The sequence below is a fragment of the Rhinichthys klamathensis genome, unplaced genomic scaffold, assembly GCF_029890125.1.
Source record: "Rhinichthys klamathensis goyatoka isolate OS25496 unplaced genomic scaffold, OSU_Roscu_1.1 h1tg000229l_1, whole genome shotgun sequence".
Lineage (NCBI taxonomy): Eukaryota > Metazoa > Chordata > Actinopteri > Cypriniformes > Leuciscidae > Rhinichthys > Rhinichthys klamathensis.
This window is the reverse complement of record NW_026606753.1, coordinates 1,375,494-1,389,525: the sequence shown is the minus strand read 5'-3', so window position 1 is coordinate 1,389,525 and position 14,032 is coordinate 1,375,494. Positions and strand designations below refer to the sequence as shown.

General features: G+C 38.3%; 1 protein-coding gene across 3 annotated transcripts in view; it reads left to right on the top strand.

Annotated features, from left to right (window-relative positions):
• The window catches only part of fbxw7 (F-box and WD repeat domain containing 7), a 224,219-nt gene extending 210,794 nt beyond the window's left edge, over nt 1–13,425 (top strand). For all 3 annotated transcript variants that reach the window (XM_056265094.1, XM_056265095.1, XM_056265096.1), the window contains 4 exons: nt 4,319–4,500; nt 5,824–6,049; nt 6,994–7,204; nt 11,118–13,425. In XM_056265094.1, the coding sequence (XP_056121069.1) occupies nt 4,319–4,500; nt 5,824–6,049; nt 6,994–7,204; nt 11,118–11,386 (888 nt within the window). In that variant the 3' untranslated portion in view covers nt 11,387–13,425. The remainder of the gene's footprint in view (nt 1–4,318; nt 4,501–5,823; nt 6,050–6,993; nt 7,205–11,117) is intronic.
• Nucleotides 13,426–14,032: the final 607 nt, after the last annotated feature.

Here is a 14,032-nt window from a genome sequence, read left to right as displayed (position 1 = left end):
TCAGAGACAATCACCAGCACTCCGAAGCAATGGAAGTTTCCTCTATGCCAGCTGTACGGACATGTCTGACATCTAGCAGCTTTGAAATGCCTGTGGAATATTCCTCATATAGTGACACTTGGCCAACATCTCTCTCTATCTGTCACATCACAACCAGCCCAGGGCTAAGACGTATTTAATCTGGCTTTTCTGAGATGTGTCGACAGGATTTAACCACAGCTCTTTTCACCTGTTCAGGGATGAGTGGCGTAGAAAGTTGGTGACCACAAAAGGTTATGTGGATGCCTTGAAAAAAAGGACTAAAAAAAAATACTAAAGGGCTTTCACACTGTGCTTAAAGCAGCATTTCTCAATTGTAACTTTGAAAGAGAAACCAAGGCCTGGCTAGCCACGATTGTCAAAAGTGCGATTTTCAGGCCTAAAAAGAATCTGAAATTATTAAAATCATAGAGAAATCATGGAAAGTTCTGTAGTCAATAGGAATGTTCCTTATGCTCTATTATAAAATATTGATTTGGTTAAAAAAGTTATCTTGTAAGTATATGTATATTATTATTATTTTTTAATGATAAAAATCTATGCACTTAAGTTTTTCATTTAGAGGTGACCAGTATTGGCAAAAAATCAAACCGATCCAAAACTGCCAATCTTTAGTTTGCTTATCTTTCCAAAGTGTGATTTTCTGTCCTGAAAAAGTCATGGAAATAAATAAAATCCTAAAAGATCTTGGAGAAGTCATGGAAATTTCTGTGGTCAATAGATATGTTCTTGTTATGCTCTATAATTAAATATACATATGTCTTGGAAAAATTCTTTAAATTGATACATCTGAAGATGTGGGAACCTATGATGGAAAGTTACAGCAAAATATTTGGAAACAAATAAGTGGTCATAAGCCTCAGTGCTTACCTTTCATTCATACCTTAAATTTCATGAGCTTTTTGTGTTCCATTTAGTTTCAGCACCTGAGGGGAAAAAAATTTTGAACAGCAACGACAAACGCGTTAACTGGAATAAACCAGCAGCTGTATTATGTTTGTATTAGATTTAAGACGCCAAAGCAAATTTGACAATTTCCATTGACGAATCAACTATTAAAGCATCTACTTGCATGCTATCGCCTCATGAATATGCAAATAAAGAACATTAACCCGGTTTTTACAAATGTACAGTGTGATATTTCATTATTTACTAACCCAGGGTACAGTATGAACTGTGTGAAACCCTGGGTTTAGATTAAAGCCCAAATTAAAGCCCGTGAGACTGTTTATGCGATGTGTTCAAAGCTGCTCTCTGCTGCTGGAGGTCACCTTTCGTGGAGATGTGTTGACGGTAGCGCAGGAGATCTGGGTGTGACATGACGTACTGTAGAGAGGAGTGAGAAGGTCACAGGGAGTGTATGAGCATATGCATCTGTGTCTCTCACTGTGAAAACAGCCCTCCAGCCTCCATCCTCCTGTTTACTTCTTGCTTTCATCACATCTTTCACTCAATCCTAAAACCTTTGGCTCCATTTCACGCTCTCTCCCCTCGTTTTCGCTGCTTTATTCGGCTTTTAATTTCCTGCGACTCTCCTCCCCCTCCCTCGCTCCAGCCATGACTCAGACTGCACCTTTGGCTGACCACCAACTCCTTAACATGCAGACTGCAGCACTCCTGCCCAAACCATCCACCCACTCCTGCATCAGAGAAACAAACACACCCAGCCGGAGATTACCTTCATATGCTGATCTTGCATTATTGTATATTACAAGATGTCTAAACCTGTTCTGGAACAAGCTTAAACCTCTGCTTGTTTGAGGCCTGATGGGCTTAACACCCCAACTATATATTTTTAAATGTAGCTGTAGATGGATAATTAGCTCCATACCATTCATATGTAATGAGGTTAAAATAGTCTAACCCAGTGTCATTTTTGTATTATTTGTATATTATTATAGTATGTACTAGTATTTATTTTAAGTTTTGGTTTTCATTTAAGTTTTTAGTAATTTTGTTTTTGTAATTTAATGTGTTTTTTTTTTCCCCCTTCTATTTAGGTAATTATATTTAGTTCAATTCTAAAAAATCTATTTAGGTTGAAGTAATTTTACTGCTTCATTGAATTTTATTTCAGTTGCTAATTTTGGTATATTTCAGCTTTGTCAATTTAATGAATGGCCTGTGAAAAATGTAAAATAATGTGACGAATTTTGAGGGCAGATCATAGCTGTATTCATGAAGTAATTAGAAAAAATGTATGCACCAAAAACAGGAACCAAGGTATGAAATGAGAGAGCACGGTGTAAATGACTCGGTGGAACTATATTTTCAATTAATGAAAACACTTTTTTGTAGTTGTAGTTTGTTTTAACAATAACAACACTGATCTAACCTCTGATGACCTTTTGAATGGTCAGTCTTTCCCAGAAAGCTTAGAACTAATGTAATGTGGTAGTGACAGCATTGTTTTGTATGCAAAGACTCTGTTTACCCTTCTATTTATGCAAACAGCCATCAGCCATTTATTGGCCCTAGAAGAGGTTTTGTGCTTACGAGAACCATACCATGGTTATGGCGCTCTATAATTTCCTCTGTTTACCTTGTATACCCTCCTTTAACTCCTTTACAAAGCCCAGGCTCAATAGCTGAACAGTGTTTAACAGACAGATGTTCTTCAAACAGTTCCCACAAACCATTGTAGTCTGTGGTTTGGTGATGAAAAGCTTTAATAATAGTGCCCTTCCAGATGGGAGAGGACTTTTTTAGTATGAAAATAGGAGGGTTAGCAATGAAAACAGCTGCTCTAAACAGTCTGCTCACCATCTGAAACATGGAATTTGTGTGCCAATCCTGGCTATTCATGAATATGGTGGGTTTTGAACACGAGAACGAGGGTGTTGAAATGGGACCCACTTCAGTCCGACGAGCGCAGTGTGGAAGGAGACTAAACAAAATATGCACTGGCACTTTAGCACCCTAGCCACAATTTGCACGGTATCTTCTTCCTTAAGATTAGATGTGGACTGTAAAATGAGTGGAATTTGGAAGGGGTTTCTCAAATGGATTTAAACCTCGATCCTTGGCTTCAAACGTTTCCCACCAGCCACTCAAACGGAATGCTAATCTCCATGCCTCGTGGGTGCCACAGACTTGCTCTTTTATGCTTTCTCAACGGGCAGATAAACAGACACCTAAGCCATTTGGTTTCAAAGGTCCTCTTCCAGAGACAGCCTGAGCAGGCTGTAATCGCCTGAGAACACCGGCATTATTTCAACCACCCCAACATTCCATGGGAAAGATCCATCGCCTTAGTAACACATACTCATTATGGAACACAACGCCTCATGCATAATGCAGTAAGAAGTACATTCATATTCATGATTTAACCTCCCCCCCTTTTTTTCTCTGGCATGTTATGGACACTACAAATGTGAGTGGAGTAGCTTTTGATCACAAGATAAGAAATTGGCTTTGGCCACGTTTTAACACGGGATTGTTTAGAGACGACATCCCTGTCGGTCATCCAGTTCCCTATGAAAAGCCTTTCTGCTTTTAACGCCTTTGTTTGATCCCATTTGTCATTTTTGCAGGTACAGTAATGGTTTGAAATGATTGTTAATTGGTTTGATTCCCTTAGTAGTTGCTCTTTTGTTCCATCAATTGCCACATATGGCGATAGAACAAAGGAAGGCGCGCTAAAACGCTCGAAAGCCCTCGGTGGCGTGGAGGTTGCTCACCGCTTCTAAAGATTAATGATGCATTGCGGTTGATCATGAATCGAGATGGAGACAGAAATAGGAGCAGCTGCATTATGAATTAAAGGCCTTGAGACCTCCTCTTTCACATCTCCTGGGTTTATCACCCCTGCTTTTATCGGTCATGGTTCAGAGGTTACGCCTTTGACACTTGCAAAGCTTTCCACTCCCCTCATAACACAACGAAATGACCACAGGCACCTTTGATTTCATGTTTGCCTCTGAAATTAAATTGAATTTGGTTTAATTAGATTTAGAGGAAATGGCCTATAGCCTTATGGATTATTCTATGGGATTTCTCTCATCATGCCGATCGATATCTAATATATGATATGAAATAAGGAGTTTCTTTTTCCAGTAACTCTGCTTCCTGCTTCAAATGGACTGTAGAGTTATTTGATATGTTGATAAGCATAAGTAATGTCTTGGGTAAAGGTCAAAGTGATGGATATGAGTGCTTTAAATTAGTGGGTAATTAATTCGCTAGCTTTTTTGTTGGCCATTCTTTGAGTTGCAGTTTGAACGCATGCCATTGTAATTCAATTGACTTACACTTGTATTCCTTCTCTCTGTGTCGCCAGTGTTTGCGGACGTTAGTCGGCCACACCGGAGGGGTCTGGTCCTCTCAGATGCGAGACAACATCATTATCAGTGGCTCCACAGACCGAACGCTGAAGGTCTGGAATGCTGAGACAGGAGAATGTATCCACACGCTGTATGGTCATACCTCAACAGTGCGCTGTATGCACTTGCATGAGAAAAGGTAACATCTACCACCTCACAAAAGGCACTTTACATCCAGATGCATATAGATTGCTCCACTGAGGTTATTCAAGCTTTTTCAGTAAAGGCAGTAATATTGTGAAATATTTAGTAATTTTCCATTTGACTATTTAAATGTAATTAATTCCTATGATAGCAAAGTTGCATTTACAGCAGCCATTACTCCAGTATTCAGTGTCACATGATCCTTCAGAAATCATTCTAATATGCTGATTTAGTGCTCAAAATACATTTCGTATCAATGATTAGTCAATAGTTTTCCCACTTTGGTTCGTGGCCTTTTTGTGTTTTCCTCCAGATTTACATGAATTAAATACTTTGTTAGATTAAAATTACCCCAGTTTTTATAAGGAAAACAAAAAAGGTGAATGATTAATACATTTTGTGTGGATTGCACTCTTAGCACAATACATTTTTCACTCACAGTATCAATGTTTTTATTAAGAACATTTAATATTAAGCATATGTTAAAACTGTTAAAATTAGATTGAAATTAAAATTAAAAACATTTACATTTAATATTTAAATATTAATATTAACTGACATATTAATGGTATTGAATTTAATAATTTCTGGTTTAAAGAAATTGAAAAGGAAACACTGATGTAGAGTATCAGCTTTGGATAAACAACTACCATGCATGAGTTATTTTTTTTTTTTTAATGTTATATATAGTAAAATACATTATATAATACTTCTATAAAGATAATTGCATTCAATAGCAGCACACAGTGCTGGTTAAACCGCACATTTCTCATCTGATTTCAGCTGTACTCATTAACCGTGCGGAGTGCTCATATACAGAGTTGAGCTTTGCTTCTTTATGCTTTGTTGTGAACTACACAGTTGCTCGCCTGACAACATTCTCTGTTTTCAATGCCTTTGGGCTAATTGGTGTGCATATTTTCCCTTTGTGTCAAGCTTGATTGCTTATTTTGTTCAGTGACCACAGGCTTCATTCAGCAACAACAATAGTAGTTTGTTTGTTACTCTTTGCTTCACCAGAACCCATTTTAATGTTCATTTTGTTTGTTTAATAAAAATATATCAAACTTGTTTCCTAGGGGTCTGGTTTTATTAACAAAGTATGTTTTCCCTTTGATTTATGTAATGCTATAAGGAAATACAACCCTTGAAGGTACAAGCAACTGACTGTCATAGACTGCTGAATTGTTGCCTGATTAAATTCTACCATCATAAGTTGAAAGAAATCATTCCAACATTATTATTTAAAAACTTTTAATGCGAGCACACACTTTTTTAAGATGTTGAAAAATTAAACCAGTTTGTTTTTCTCTCTCAGGGTGGTGAGCGGTTCTCGGGACGCCACACTGCGGGTTTGGGACATAGAGACGGGTCAGTGTTTGCACGTGCTCATGGGTCACGTGGCAGCTGTTCGCTGCGTGCAGTATGACGGCCGTAGGGTTGTCAGCGGTGCCTATGACTTCATGGTGAAAGTGTGGGATCCTGAAACCGAGACCTGCCTACACACACTCCAGGGTCACACCAACAGAGTCTACTCCCTACAGGTAAACATAGACATTTACCTACACCTGACAACGCTCGGCCACTTCACCTGCCTCTCAAGAGGTCAGATTAATGGCCGATGGATTCATAGTCTTTTTTTAAAGCAAGAAAAAGAATCAAGCCATCCTCCTCGAAGAAAAATTAAATGTCTTTGCGGGTCATTGCTAGGTTAATTCTTGAGCAGTAAGGCTCAATCATCACTCAGTGCTCTAAAGAAGCATGGGTTAAAGACATATTTGGCCTGAATAAGAAGCACTATCATTCTGTCTGTCCTCTTAAAAAGCTTCCATGACCTACTGCTAACTGTGCAGGAAGTTTATCTTAACCACACACCTTCAGTGACTCAGGATTATCTAATCATGAGTGATATTAGGTGTAACTGCAATAGGAATTTGAAAAAAGCACAATTATATTTAATTTTGGTTCATAGATTACAGGGTCAAGCTGTGTAAGGAAATCTTTTTTTTTTTTTTTTTTAATGGCTTCACTGCATAACATTATAAAATTGTTAAACTATTGTAAACCAACGTTACTGCAAAGATTTTTATTTATTTGTATCTTGGACAGTCTATTTTGTCTTTGACACAGCAACTGTGAGACAAAACATTTGGGCTGTAGTCCATACTAATCTGCATTTGTCCTCATTTGTTCATATATCCATCATTTTAAGAGCTTTGCAGTAATTACATAAGTTAATCAAACATAGTGCCATTTAATGCAATAACAATGGAATGGAAAATATTTGGAATTCAGCTTGTGCTGCATCTCATTGTGAAATGAATCAAATCCCTTCCCTGCTCAATACAGCTTTTATTGAATTCTTGGGTTTTTATTCTAGACACAGAATAAGCCAAATGACTACTCTGGGTGTTTAGCCACAGTTTTCTTACATAATGTCATTTATTAATTACAGAACAATGATTTATTTAATCTGCTCTTTCTACAGTTCGACGGCATCCATGTAGTGAGTGGTTCGTTGGACACGTCAATTCGGGTGTGGGATGTAGAAACGGGAAACTGTATTCACACGCTCACAGGTCATCAGTCTCTCACCAGCGGCATGGAGCTCAAAGATAATATCCTCGTCTCTGGAAACGCTGACTCTACCGTCAAGATCTGGGACATCAAGACCGGCCAGTGCCTACAGACACTGCAAGGTGGGCAGAGAGAGTATGACTGATTGCAACTCAAAGGAATAGTTCACCTAAAAATGACAGTGACAGATCAGTGACTTAAAGGGATAGTTCACCCTAAAATCAGAATTAAGTCATAAATTACTCACCCTGGTGTTGACTCTAATGCCATATGCCTTCCTTTTATGGACCACGAAAGGAGATTTGTAAAAAAAAAATTAAAAAAAATGTTCCGCTCACGCTCATCCATATAATGGTAGTGCACAGTGACCCGCATCAAGCTTATAAAAAAGACGCAAAAGTATCACAGATTGATCCCATGTGACTCGTACATATCAAGTGTTCTAGGGGTATATGATCTGAAATTTAATGCATTATTTAATGAAAATCCTGACCTTTGCAGTTGGTCTTCAGTCCATGGCTACGCAACGTGTGCTATCGTGTGACACGTTTAGCGCCGCAGTTTACTCCGTCTCACCCAGACTAAGCACACAATCTGTTATTCCATGTTCTAGACACTGAATCCATTTTCTTTCCGCTAAACTAAGGGAAAAGAGAAAATATTATAATTAAAATATTATATAAGATAATATAATAATATTAAAGATGAATGAGAAACAACAGGTCCTCTTTGCCATTGTGGCTATTTATATGGAGCGAAAGCACAAGCAACGGACTATCTGTGTTCACAAATCCATTCAGGCTCTGAGTCAGCACAGCGAGTGTCCCTGTATGTACACAGAAACATATCATAAATTACAGGAAAGTTGCTAACCTCTAAAATAAATTTCAATACAGGCTGTAGTGACTAATCACGTACGCTCCACTGACTTCACTACTATTGGTTGTCGCTCTGGAAAGTTGCTCTTTATTTGCATAGTTAAACACATCTCAACTTTGTCCCGTCGCTGGACATGCCTGCTTCCTGTCGCCAATGGTCACTGTCACTCGTGTCGCCAGAAATCGCCAGCTCTACAGTGAAATGAATGGGATCATGGCGTGTTGTCGCTGGCAGTGTAAACACAGCTTTATTTTATTTTTTTTATTAATGCACCCTTGTAATTTTTTATCAAAAAGATATCTTTTCTCCAATGATATGTGTGAGGGCGGGACAATAATCCCTTTCCTCCAACAACCTGTCACTCACATGTACAAAATGAGGTCGCATCCTATGTTGATGTTTTTTTGTTTTTTTTTTAGTTCGAGAAGCCATTTTACTTTGGTATATGGCACAATAGGGAATCAAATCAGGTTGCATTGTTTCATACTGAATTTAAATGCAGCATTCTTTAAACCTGAACGTGAATGTAGAATAATTGTAAAATTTTGCGTAGGGGAAGATTATTATTGACTTAAATTTCAGTCTCTTCCTCAAACAAAGCAATCATTAGAAGACTTGATTTAGTACACGTCTCGTTTGGACCACAATGATTGTCCTTTGTGTAGCTTGACAGCCACTGTGAAGTTGTTGAATGAAAATGTTTTTCAACATTTTCTACTTTTGTTTCACTGGGGGGGGGGGAAAGTAGACATATTGTTTTTGGGTGAACTGTTCCTTTAAGAGCTTTATCCATTGCATTTTAACCATTGCATTTTAACCACAAACAACATTTTTACTCCGTCATCAGGCTAAAGAAAAAAATTTGATTTACATTTGTTTCCAAAGATGTATTATTGATAATTCCCAGCCTCTCTTAGCATCTTGAGCTTTAATCTTCTGGAAGGGTGGGGAATAGATGACATGATGAAAGGAATTGGAGGGGGATGTGGTGGTCTTGTTGGGGGTGCCCAGAGGGTAAGACAGAGACCATATATCAGTTTATAGGTCATTTAATTAGGTCATTGAGCATTTCCTGTTATCACTTAATGGCACTCGTTTGACATAATACACAAAAACACACATTTGACCCCAGACAAGATGCTCAACTCAACGGCTGAGCTTTGAAGTGCGAATGCTCATAGACAGTGTCACTCATTAAAGGAAAAGGGTCTATTGTGTCACTCTGTGTAGTGTCTTGCACATCAATAGAGAGCGGCCATCTCATTTACATTCACACAGTTGACTTTAGCGCTCTACTAATGGGTATTCATGAGCGAATTCATGCCTTTTGAAATGGATATATGGAGTTTTCATTCACTCATGAACTTCAATCTGTCTTTGTTCTCAGGTCTAGATGTTTGATAACATGATTTTCAGTATTTGACTACGGATTGCCTGTAATAGCTCACCACACCCCTCTGCAGTAACAGGAACCAGTGTACTGTAGCACATCTCTTTTTCGCTTTATATGCCTCACTGACAGCAGTCTAAGCACTTTTGTTTAGACTCTGATGTTCCTTGGCCTATCAGAAAGACTGGCTCAATTCAATACCTCAAGGGCATAGAATCAAAGCCATTAATGCCACAGTATTTCCCGTAACCATAGTTACACATCCTCTCTCCGATTTCTCCGTTGTGGCAAGTAGCTGCAGGTCGATTTCCTGTCTATCGGGCTTTCAGCGTTTGCGGTGTGTGTGATGAGCCTCTTCATCTGGAATCCCTTGGAGAATCCCTTGTACTCTTTAAAAAGAGTACTTATTAGGGAAATAATATACTTTTAAAAGACTATACCTAAGTGCAAATTGAATGTACTGGTTTTGACACTTAAATGCATGTTATTTGCTGTAAAATAGATGTATTTTAGTTGAAATTTATATTAATGCAATTATTTGAACTTGAGAGTGCTTATTTGGTCAATATAAGTAGGACTTAAGCATATAAATAAATTTACTTTAGAGTAAAACGTTTAATTTGACATTATTACAAATAGAGCTGAACGAATAATTGTTAAAAGATTGCTATCTTTATTCAAACACCCACACAATCTTAAACCTTTGACAAGTAGCTGCGATCACAGCAGAACATTCAAATCTGCATCGGCTGCTGAAGAGCCAGAGAGAGCAGTTGTCCTGTATGAAACGGCTTCACAAACAGTCTTTTCAAATCATTATTTCTGTTACAATAATTTATATTATCACAGAAGTACTGGGATAAAAGTTTGTATTTCTGATATAAACACTATCTATGGTAGCGATCAAAAGAGAGCAAATCAACTTTTGAAAGTAACTTGATGCTTTAAAGATTGTATCAATTACATTACAGCAGTAGGTGGCGACAAGTGACTGTTAAAAAATGTAGGCTATTTGTCATTGAATCATTCATTCAGGAGATTCGTTCAAAAATGCTGATTCATCCAGTAATGAAACAAGTGGAGTCTTTATGAGTGAGTCATTGAATCATTCGTTCAAACAAAAAACAACAACCTCTAATAAATTAAAATTAATTCGTTTTTCAAAATAGACTGCAGCAATTACATTTTTTTTAGAACCTCTTGTAAATTACAAGTTATTTAGCTTAGTTGTCTATTCAGAATCGTGATCTATTTTAAACACCACAAAATCGTGATCCTCAATTTATTCCGAATCGTGCAGCTCTAATTACAAGGTGCACTTTTTAAAAGTGTTCTCAAGAGTTTCAAGAAGCAATCAAAGTGAAGGTGTGCTCCAAGTACACTGTAAAACTTATATGATCAATAATTTGACAACATATGTTTTTACATTGCTTTAACTCCTCAAAATAAGGTTTTCAACTTTTTTATAAGTTATAGAAGATTCAACTTAGTCATATAATGTAATTTAAGTTGAAATGACTTATGTAAACATCCAAGTTGATTGTACTTAAACATTTAAGGCAGCAATTTTTTTTTTACAGTGTACACTTAAGTGGCCTTTTATTTCAGTAATATTATCTGCAAGTAGTTTTTTATATATATATATATATATATACTTTTAAGATTTGAGTACTCTACAAGTGTACATTCAATACAATTAAATGTACTTAGTTTTCACAATGAATGTCAACTCTTAACTTATTTTCTTTCTTTTATTTCGCTCTTAGGTCCCCACAAGCACCAGAGTGCAGTAACATGCTTGCAGTTCAACAAGAATTTTGTCATCACCAGCTCCGATGACGGTACGGTGAAGTTGTGGGACCTTCGGACAGGCGAGTTCATCCGCAACCTGGTCACACTGGAGAGCGGAGGCAGCGGCGGTGTGGTCTGGCGAATCCGCGCCTCCAATACCAAACTCGTTTGCGCGGTGGGCAGCCGTAACGGCACGGAGGAAACCAAGCTCCTGGTGCTGGACTTTGATGTGGACATGAAGTGAAGGGGGTGAACTTAAAGGGGACTTGTTTGTAAAATGGGGAGGGGGGGGAGAGCAACCTGCCCCGGGTCTTTCCGCGCCAGGACCGATCGCTCACTTCATGGCATCTCCACCTCCCCGATAAGTTGCCGCCAACATCTCTCCCAGTCGTGCCACGGTCCACGACTGCCGCCACAGTTCCGTTCACCTTCCGAAGGGGGGAGGGGTGGGGGCAGAGGCTCATGCACCACAGCATTCTGGGAAGGAAACTGACAGGAAGGACTTGGGAAGACTGGATTGTCCCTTTTCCTACCACTCAAGGCGACCTTGCACAGAGACTTGTTCGCTCAAGCCTGACTAAAATTCACACCCATATGTACAAACGTTATTTTTTTGATCAAAACAGTCAACACTGTATACATGAAACCCTAACGCATCAACACGGACACGGAGTGATAAATAGTGTATACAAATAAAATTTTAATGGAGAAAGATGAGAATTGAAGAGCTTTGTACTGCGGGAGTGATTCGAGAAAGAGAGACAAAGGAAGCCAATTTTGTCAGTCCTCATCAACCTCAGCACACGCCAAATATCCCTTTCTTCCTCGCACGTTATTTTCTTTTGTATCCGTTTTTTTTTTTTTTTGCTTTTTTTTTACTTTGTTCCCCACAACTCTTTTTCTTTTTCTTTTTTTTGGTTTTCGCATCAACAGCTGTGAATTAAAGTTTTGTGCTTTCTTTTCAAGTTCAGCATTTTTTGTTCACTTCCTGCCTACTGTTGCAAACAACAGGTCTCAGTATTAAGCTAAACCCACTCTGCTGTTTCACACATTTTTGAGGTTTTACTTGTGATGTGTGTTTTTTTTTTATATATATATAAATTCAGTACTCCATAAGCAGTGCCTCTCTGGATCGGAGATGACCTGCGTTCATTGTTTTTCAACCAGTCTGGTCTCATTAGTTCATCAGTGCTGGTGCTCTGTGGGAAATGAGAATGTTTTCCCATAAGCTCCTGGGAATATGTCTCTTCCCACCCCCCACCTTTTTTCCCCCCAGTACTGTCCATCCCAGTGGCCAAACTGGATTTTATGCTGCTAGACACAGAAAAAAAACAAGGTGGAACTTTAACTGGCTGTGACGTTTTAGTCCCAGACGAAATTCTAAACAAAAGTTACTTGTAGAGTTTGAACTTATAAAAAACGACACAAACAAACGTACCAACAAAAGCAAGATACCGACATAACAGCTTCTTTTTTTTGCCACTGAAACTTGAGCCAAATGTGCCTCTACGAGGCGTAGAGGAGGGAGAATGTCTGACAAAGAGACGGGTTTGTCTGCTGAGATGAAACGACAGACGAGTAGAAACTATTTTGCGCGTTTGTGAGCATGACTGGGTGTGCGTGCGGGTGTGTGTTTGAGCAAATTGTTCACACATTCCTTGGGACAAAAGCTCTGCCAGCCTGTTCTGTGTGGAAATGTATGCTTCGACAAAAAAAAGAATACCGTTCTTGTTTTTAATGAGTTGAAAAACGAGATTGTTGGAACCGACGTTAAGTTACCGAGGAAAAAAAGGTGGTCTTAGTGTACAGAAATGGACATCTGATTACGTTTTAAGTGCTAGAGCTAACCTGGTTCCGTTGGTAATGCTCTCATGAGGTTTTTTTTTTTTTTTTTTTTTTAATGGTAAAGCAGCTTCATAGATAAACAACGTAACCGCATCCGTAGCCAAACGATTCGTCTCATCCTCCAAGTCACACAACTCAAGCTGAACTGTGAAAGTGGTTTAACACTGTATATTAAAAGAAAAAACAATCTTGTTCTTTCTCCTGTTTTTTTTTTTGTTTTTGTTTTTTTGTTTTGTTTCCTGTTTAATTTATAATCTGGTTTGAGAAATCAGATGTTGGAGCTGTTTTATTTTTTCAGTTTATGTAAACTGCCTGGCATAACAGACAGATAAAAAAAGAAACCTTAAAGGGATTGTGTATTTGTTTGATTCATTTAGAATTTTTATTTTCTTATAACTTAAGTGCAATAAAATGTGGGTTTTTCTTTGTTCATTTCAACGATTTTGGCTGTCTGTGTTCCTCAATGTGTGAAAGTGTGTCATGTGTCCAATAAAGCTTTCTATAGTTTGTTCCGCTTAATAACAAGGCATTCCAACCATGGGGCTTATTGGTTAATGTGATTTTCATTTAACAAGGCAGAAAAGCACGTCTTCTCTTGTCTTCTAGACAGGATGGCAACTCTTCTCCTTCTGGTACATCTCATCCTCACTTTAAAGCCCCAGATGTGTGAGCTGGACCGCATTGTGTCCTGCAGAACAGCTGATAAATCATTTAAAAATCTCAAGCATAGATCAGTAACCTTTCTAAACCAGCCAGTGTTTGTTTGTCACTTTTACTGTGCAACCTTCAATTATGTGCAAATCGGGTATGATCTTTTTATGCACATTAGTCCTCCGTGATCGCATCAGACGAATGTACATCTGAGCTCTTAGACATAACCAAACGTTTTTCAGTTGAGGGATGATGTATTTCTCTGTATCTGTTGCAGAGTCATCTTGCCTAAAGCTACAGGATGTTCATAGCCTGTTGCCTAGCAATGGTTCAGCTCTGCTTAGTTGCTACAATGTTCGAATAGTTGATACTGTAAGTCAAGAATGAGTACTGG